Genomic DNA, 8,928 nt, shown 5'->3' on the forward strand with positions numbered 1-8,928 from the left:
TGTGAATTTAGTTAATAATTAGTAAACAACAAATGAATAGATAGAAATCTTATTGTTGAAATTGAAGATAAATTGAATTTGTAGTCAATAAAGATACCAGAAAAGACACTGTAATTTTAATTTAATGAATGGCTTATTTTTTAAGACTGACAATGCAATTATCCTGGCCTACTATGAGCATAAAAGCAACGTTTTAATGTCAACTACTTCTGAAATGTAAAAAGATGAACAGAAACTATATGTATAGATACACACACACATACACATACATACACACACACACACACACACACACACACACACACACACACACACATTAAAACACAAGATATGGGGCTAAAGAGATTGCTCACTGATAAAAAGCACTGGCTGCTCTTGTAGAAGACCCAGGTTCGGTTCCCAGCACCCACGTGGAGGCTAACAATCACCTGTAACTCCAGTTGCAAGGGATCTGATGTCCTCTTCTGGCCTCTGAGGGCACTGTACACAGGTGGTCCTCTTACATACATGCCAGCTAAATACTCAAGCACAAAAAGTAAAGTAAAATAAAAACACAAGATATAAGAAGTCAAAACATTTATTCTTGAAACTGACAATAGTATTTTATAACTCACCACATAATAAATTATGAGGTACACAATTTAGATAAATAAATAAGTCTACTGTAAACTTTGTAAAATAATTTTTTTTCTCCAAATTCTTAGCTCAGTCTTCAATGTCTAAGTCTACACTGTGAATTTCTCTCTGGTATGTCCTACTTTACAAGACAAGAGAAAAAGTATCTTATTAACCTAATTGTAAGGTCATACTGGTATTCTAATGAGAAATATTTGGGGCCTGCCTTATATTGTGTGTAATTTTATTATTCAGTGAATGAAATTAATAAGAGGAATTAAATGATGTCATCAGACTCAGACTATTCAACCAGTTCAACAAGAATCAACAAGAATCAAGAAAATCAATAATAAAGTAGCAGAGTTCTTCAACTGGTGAGACAAAATTTGTGAAAGTAAAATTAATGATGAACATTTTGCTTTAAGAAATCTTTAAGTTATAGTCTGAGAAAATGAAAAATCAGCAATTATTAAATATTAGAAGATTTTTTGAGTTCAAATAAATGTAGTATGAATTCTTGAAGAACTAGCAATTTCAAGGACTGAAGAAGGAAAAGTTCACTTACTCCTCCTTCCTAATACCTGAACTTCCTCAGGAAGCATCAGTCTGTCCTTTAGAGGAAAGGCTAGATGCAGTCCTGACTTCTGTTTCCTACTGTGCAACTGACTCAGCTGTGTGGTGCAAAGCAAACACACGTTGCTCCACTGAAACTCGGTTTTCACATCTGTAAAAGTGTAAACTATTCATGTATGCCAAAGGGATATGTGAATTACCTAGTGAATGATTACATAAAGTAATGAACACATAAAACTCTACATAAATGCTATTCACTATTACTTAGTTAGATGAAAAACAGGCATCAGAGGAAAACAGTAATTAAATGCCAATAAAGGTAAGTAGCTCAGCAGAAAAACAAACTGACATGCAAAGTTAGGCGCCAGAGATCCTACTAAGCCAAGCAATTGAAAAATACAAAATGGCGTACAGGAAACAGTGCCACGCTCTGCCAGTCTCCAAGGCAAGGTAAGGATGAGATGTTTCTGAAATGCTCAAATTCTAATTGATCTGGATTTTATCTGAAGATATAATATTCTTCAAAATGAAAGTAAAATCTAGTAAACAGAATTAGCAATTTTCAAAGAATTGGTGTTTATGTTCATACATTAAGTACACACATAATACATAATGCATAAACATTTGCTCACGTGTAGGTAGTACATACAAATACATACTCTCACCCTTCTCTGTCTCAAATACCAACAAGCCCATTAAAAAAAAAGTAGTGCAATTGGAATGGAATGTTGAAATACTTAAAGGCTTTTAATCAGATATTCTTTAGAAATGCTTTGTATATAGTATTTAACTTTTCAAGGATAAAGTAAGTGTTCCAAAATTAAATAGCAAAACAGCCACATGGTGGTGGATAATATAGAACAACTGTGCTGCATCTGAAAGATAGCAGTTTATCACAAATAACATGAACACTCCAGACACATTTCTGTGACTAGAATATCTGGGGATATATTTTCAAAGTCTTAGTCTTTATTAGACTATTAGATGTACTTAAATCACAAGGGAGGCTACTTTCAACATGGTGCTCTCTAAAACTTAAAATGATGGTTATTAAATTGTTCTGTTAGTATGTAATTTCTCACTAGAAATTTAGTCTTCATAAATTTATGATTACATAAAGTAATAAACATAAGACATTTTGTAACAATGGAAACTTTAGCTTTAAAAATATAAGGCTTCCATGTGTGAGTCATAAAGCAGCTACAAAACAAACCTCCTTATAAGCACATCTATCTTGAATGGTATATTACACTCATAATTGTTCAATTCACTGTTAATTATTACTTAGAAATTCACGTTTATGGCTGCTTCACCTGCGATATGAAACATATCCCTGATATATTATTGTACCTTAACTTCCTGGATCAATACACTCTGGCTTACCTTGGAAGGGAAGCTGACAATGTAGTCTTTTCTTCTCTAACTACGAGTTAAGAATAAACTGAGAACTGACAACAGGGAAAGAAAACTTATGATAATTATTCTCTTTTCATGCTCCCTTCAGATCCAAAGTAGAGATCACACTATATTGTCCAGACTCACTGTCTCTTGTGGTATGGTGGGGAGTTAACGTACTACTTTTAGAATAGATAACTACTTTAATGATAGGGGAATTTGAAGCAGTTCTAGTGACATCTTACTGTGAGCTTTACAACACATTTCTAATGATTTTATTTCAGAGTATATTTACTCTACCCTTTCTGGATACTGAATATACCTTATAAATAGGTCTAGGGTGTGGCTTATTGGTAGAATGCTTGCCTGAATAAACTGCATAGTTAAATTTGCAAGGTCTCAGTGTAGCATAATGGTATTGTTTGATTTTCAAAGAAACTCATACTTTACTCAGTTCTTCTGTTGTTGTTAAGTCAGTCGTGTGTATCCCAAGTTGACCCAAAACTCTTATATAGCTAAGGCTGATCATGAACCTAAGCTTCCAATGAATGAATGAATGAATGAATGAATGAATGAATGAATTTTTCGTGTGTCTGTGTGTGTGTGTGTGTGTGTGTGTGTGTGTGATATGGACCATTGTGAATGTCTGTGGAAGTCAGAGGATATCAGGTGTCTTCTTCCATCGTTTGCCTTATTTCTTTGAGTCAGGGTCTCTCACTAAACTTGGAGCTAGGCTGGCAGTCAGCAAGTTCCAGAGATCCTCTTGCCTCCACCTCCTATAGCACTGATGTTACAGGTGCATGTGTCCACACCTAGCTTTTTTTGGTGAGCTTTTTTTTTTTTAATCTGAATTAGGTTTGCAAATACCACTCTCATTTCACAGATGAGGAAACTGGCTGTGTTGTTCAATATTATGATCACTGTTGCCATGGAAATTATAATGAAAATTAATTTAACTTAAAATAGTAGCTAAAAAAGTGGTTCCTTAGCACACTAGTCATGTCTCAAGTGCACATCTGCCATGTGGTAAGTGGCTATCATACTGGACAGAGCTACAGGAAAACTTTCACTGTTATAGAAAGTTTGACAAGATAATAGACATTTAGAGAGTTTTACTGATTTGTCCCAATTCAAAACTAAGTATTGAGCTGGATTATAACCCAGGTAACCTACCTTTAGACTCAGTATGCCCTTTAAAATATTTTTTAAAACAAAAACTTAATTATAGAATATTTTAACACCTATGTATATGACATCTAGCTTGAGCAACTATAAACTTAAAGCCCTACTTTTAATAGTGTATACTATTTTTGCTTCTCTTCCTTAATTACATTATTTAAAGAAAACTTAGTCATCATTCAGAGTAGAATACAGGGAGGCAATATAAAATAATAGTTAAGATTACAGAATGAGGGCCGGGCATGGAGGTGAACATCTTTAATCCCAGCACTGGGGAGGCAGAGGCAGGCAGATCTCTGTAGTTCCAGACCAGTTGGGGCAACAGGGAGACCCAGTCTCAGAAAAAAGTAAGAAAAGAAAAGAAAAAGAAAAAGACATCCTGGAATAAAATTTGGTTCTACTACCAAACCATATACATTCTTAGAAATCAAACTGTTGCGTTTCTTAAGGGCTAAATTTATCTGTGCAGTGCAACTTTTTCTTAAGATAGCTATCTTTTCTCTTTATATTAAACATTTCCAGCCATCTTAATCCTTAATAAATTTTTAATTAATTAATTACTTTTTTGGTATTTTTGAGACAGTCTCCCTGTAGCCCCAGCTGTCCTGGAACTCACTATGTAGACCAGGCTGGCCTCGAACTTACAAAGATCCGCCTGACTCTGCCTCCCCAGTACTGGGATTAAAGGCCTGCGCCACCATGCCTGGCTAAGATGTAATATTTTGCCAGGTTTTTCTATACCTTCTCTCTAAAATTATAAAGATATAGTAAGAGTATTATAAAAAAATTTCAAATAAACATATAACCTAAGAAGAAGAAAAAAAAAATCTATGTAAAATTTCTTCCTTAGTTTCCCTAAAATAACTACTTGCCTACTAGAACACAAAGACATCATTTTGCTGTTTGCAACATGTATTCATACTGCAATTAATTAATTAATTAATTAATTGAATAAATCTGTTCATGTTATTTTATTATTATTTTATGACATCAGAAAACTTAGACCAAGAATAAAGTTCTGGGGCAATTATTCTGGTATTGTGGAAATGACAGGAGATGAAGATGATTCTAATTCATCAAAGATCACTCATACTTCAGAATTAATTTTTTCGGTTGTACATCTTAGGAAAATTGAATTTAATAACTACCTTTTCCTTACTGTTTTGTAATTTTTTAATTGAATGATTTCCATTCCCACCTAGTTCTCTGGTTCCACATTTATGATGGTTTAATGATTTATTCAGAAAAATTAATTATACTAATCTTAAGATTTAATAGCTAAGCCATAAAACCAGCTGCTCATGAGTTAAACCTTATTTTTAATATGTAGTGCCACTCTTTTATTTCAGTTTAAAAACTAACAACACAAGCTGTCCTCTGACTCACTTATGCCATCCCCCCAAATAAATGTTAAAAAAAGAAAACTAAACAAACAATAAAGACATCTCTAAAATGGTCATATAACTGAATAGATAAAAAATGAAGCAATAAATGAAGCAATTCTTTTGGATAAAGTTTTTTCAGTAAGAAACAGTTTTAAAGTGAAAGGAATTTATTTATTGACACTGAGGTGATTCCTGCTGGGTTACTTCATGCAAAGGGTGAGAGGCAGATAAGCCTAAAATTTTCTTGCCTAAGTAAACATGAATCTAAGTAAATGTGTAAACTTTACTTTTTAAGAAGTCATTTTACCTCCACAAATGGCATCTGTTACAGCCCTCCTCCTCTCCTTTTCGATACCCCACATCTTACTAAAGAATTCAAGGACAAGCTAGCTTTGTCCTATAGGGTGGATACAGTGTTTTCTTAGTAATACTTTCATGCTAAGGACTACTGAGCACAATGTAAAACATGAATGTCTAATGGAACGAGATACAGTTGTGGTTTTGTGTGTGTGTGTGTGTGTGTGTGTGTGTGTGTGTGTGTGTGTGTGTGCATGCATTGCATGGAGGTCTGAGAACAACCTCAGGTGTCCATCCTTGTCTTACACCTTGTTTCAGACAGGGCCTTTTGTTTGCTTGGGGCTTCTTCCAGGCTAGCTGATGAATTAGCCTCTAGGGATTCTCTTGTCTCTGTTTCCCATCTGCTGTAGGAGTCTGGGATTACAGATGCACCACTGAGTTGGGCTTTACATGGGTTCTGGGAATTTGAACACAGGTCCTCATGCTAACACATCAAGGGCTTGACCCAATGAACTATCTCCCTAGCCCTATTATCTATCTATCTATCTATCTATCTATCTATCTATCTATCTATCTATCTATCTCTCTCTCTCTCTCATCCATCCATCCATCCATCCATCCATCCATCCATCCATCCATCCATCCATCCATCCATCTCTATCATCTATCCATCTATCCATCTATCTACTTTACTGATTGACACCCACCTGCCTCTGCCTTCTGAGTGCCAGGATTAAAGGTGTGGGCCACCACACGTGCCTCTCTTCTGCCCCTTTTGCTACTATTCTGAGCCTTAGCCTATTTTATTTTATTTTTATTTATGTTTTTACCCCAGGATCAGACTCTTAAGTTTCTTCAGCAGACTAAGCCCTGTTTATAAAGGAGAATTTGAATCCTTACTTAAGACTATACTTTTTAAAATATTTTATTTATTATTTTTATTTTATGTGTATGAGTGTATTGCCTGCATATATGCTAGTGCACTTGTATTGTGCAATGCTGTTGGAGGTCAGAAAAAGGTGTCAGAGTCCCTTGAACTGGAGTTATGGACAGTTGTTAGCTGCCATGTAGGTGCTGGGAATTGAATCCTGGTCTTCTCCAAGAACAGTCATTGCTCTTAACTGCTGAGCCATTTTTTCAGCTCTAAGATTATATTCTTAATTATAATTTTCTTTAAAATGTACAATCCAAATTAATCTATGGCAAGATATTTATTTACAATGTAGTTGTTATTCAAATAAAAGACTTGCAGATGCTAAGTTGTAGGGAACTATGAGCATCTTTCAAAATGTCCTGTATCTCTGGTGAGTCACCTGTCCTCTTATCAAGGAGGACATGGAGACCCCACCAGATGGACCTGAACCAGTGTCCAGTCCACAAAGAGGGTCAACACAGAGGAATCATTTCCTCCATGCTTCCAAGCAAAGCCAGCCACGGTCGAGCAGGACCTTTGACTTATCTTCAAATAGATGGAACTGGTAAAAGAGTGGAGCCAGGGGCTCCTCCCAAGCCCATATGACCCCGGAGGAACAGATCCTCAGACAACCTTAAGAGTAAAAATAGCTGGATGTGGTGGCACATGTCTGTAGTCCCAGCACTTGGGAGGCAGAAGCAGGCTGATCTCTGTGAGTTCAAGGCCTGCCTGGTCTACACAGTGAGTTTCAGGCCAGCTGGGGCTACAGGGAGACTCTGTCTCAAAAAAAAAAAAAGTAAAAATACATTGGTTTATCTGGGCCAATTGTAGGGTCTTAAACACACAAAAGTAAAGAATAACCAAAGATTAATGAGGTCAATATAATTTTTTTTAAGAGTCCATATGTATAGCTAAACGCTACATAACAAGAAACAATGCCAGACACGAGATACTTTCCTTTGAGATATTGGCCAGGGTGGCCAAAAAGACTCCCAGACAGTAACCCAGCATAAAACTGGGAAAATGAACAGCAGACCACAATCTTATCTAAAGGAATATTGACAACTGATTGTTGCTAGACAAGGAACAGCTCATCTTCCTAAAACAAGGATCTCTAGATAGGCTGACTAGATTAAGCAGACGGACAAGCACTGGGGAATGGCTGGGGGCACCAACCACACAGTGGACAGTAACAGGGATGACAGAGTATATGGGCTCCAGTGGGGGTGGGGGGCTATGGGATGGTGCCATTTGGGAAATGTATATAGATGAATAAGATTGTATGGGATGTTCTATATGATATACACACAAAAAAATCAAATTAAAGAAAAAGACTCATATTTGAGGAGGAAGCATAAAAATTTACTTCATGTTAATTAGTAGAGGTGATAAACATTACCATTGAAATCTACCTGATGACTTTATTATCCATACTCAGGTGCCAAGGATCCGAGTGTAACTGACTGTGGCTAGTAATAATCAGACACATAGAGAAGAGAGTGTATCCCAGGGTCCTGTTTCCTCCAAGGGGTGGGCCTGCTGCAGAGAACTGACTGAGGAGAGCTAGCCATGGAGGGACGGGCTTCTTGGTGCTATCTAGCTTAAAGGTTGAAAATTCATTCAATTTTATGTCTTACAGGGTTTATACTGAGTTCAGTTTTGTATAACTATATTAATTCAACTGTGAACCTAAAAATTTAGAGCCCCTTTTGAAAGAGATGTATCATTGTTCTGGAAATTGTTACTGAATATGTTAAAGCTGTAATGAAATGCTTCTTCTAATCATGTGGTTATTAAATTAAAAAAAAAAAGACTTGCAGATGGCTTACCTGACATCTTTCTCAAGTTGAGCTGTACACTTCATTAGTGAATCAATTTTAGAATCTCTCTGACGCACTGACTCTATGAGGTATCTGTAAGGTTGCTGAGTCTGGCTTAATAACGAATTGGCTCTGTCAAGCTAAAGAAGCACATATTTCATTAAGTTTTAGAGAGTTTGACAACAGACAAAAACCATCCAAAATGCTCTAGCATACAGTACACCAACCTCCTAACAAATGTTTGCTGATACTAGGGATTGAACCCAGGACTTCATGTTTGCACTGAACTATACCCCAGACCAAAGTGTACCAAACTCTTTTTTATATAAACTATTCTGAAAGGCTAAATAAATGTGTGCAAATTTGGAGGTCTGAAAAATGACTAATCAAGACACTTATTACAAATAGTAGCAATAATGATTATAAAAAAGAAAAATTTGAGATGTTAATAGATACAAATTTGGGGGACTGGCCACCTATATTTCCTGTTTGTTCATCAAATTATCTATAGATATATTTTTTTAAATGAAAATTCATTAGATAAAAATGAAAATCTTTAGGCCAGGCATGGTGGTACATGCCTTTAATCTCAGCACTTGGGAGGCAGAGGCAGTGAATCTTTGTGAGTTCAAGTCCAGCCTGGTCTACACAGTGAGTTCCAGGCCAGCTGGGGTTACAGGGCGACCTTGTCTCAAAAAGACCAAAGGGAAAATAAAATAAATTATCAGGTCTTCATATTTCCTTTAGTTTA

General features: G+C 36.0%; 1 protein-coding gene across 6 annotated transcripts in view; it reads right to left on the reverse strand.

Moving 5' to 3' along the window:
* Nucleotides 1-8,928, reverse strand: part of Pibf1 (progesterone immunomodulatory binding factor 1) — a 217,340-nt gene that overhangs the window by 34,361 nt on the left and 174,051 nt on the right. For 5 of the 6 annotated variants that reach the window (XM_029556898.1, XM_029556896.1, XM_017803605.2 and 2 more), the window contains exon 15: nt 8,187-8,317. The exons of the other annotated variant lie outside the window; for it this stretch is intronic. In XM_029556898.1, coding sequence (XP_029412758.1) covers nt 8,187-8,317 — 131 coding nt within the window. The remainder of the gene's footprint in view (nt 1-8,186; nt 8,318-8,928) is intronic. 6 annotated transcript variants of the gene reach the window in all.

This window comes from Nannospalax galili, unplaced genomic scaffold, assembly GCF_000622305.1.
Source record: "Nannospalax galili isolate Female #2095 unplaced genomic scaffold, S.galili_v1.0 scaffold246, whole genome shotgun sequence".
NCBI lineage: Eukaryota > Metazoa > Chordata > Mammalia > Rodentia > Spalacidae > Nannospalax > Nannospalax galili.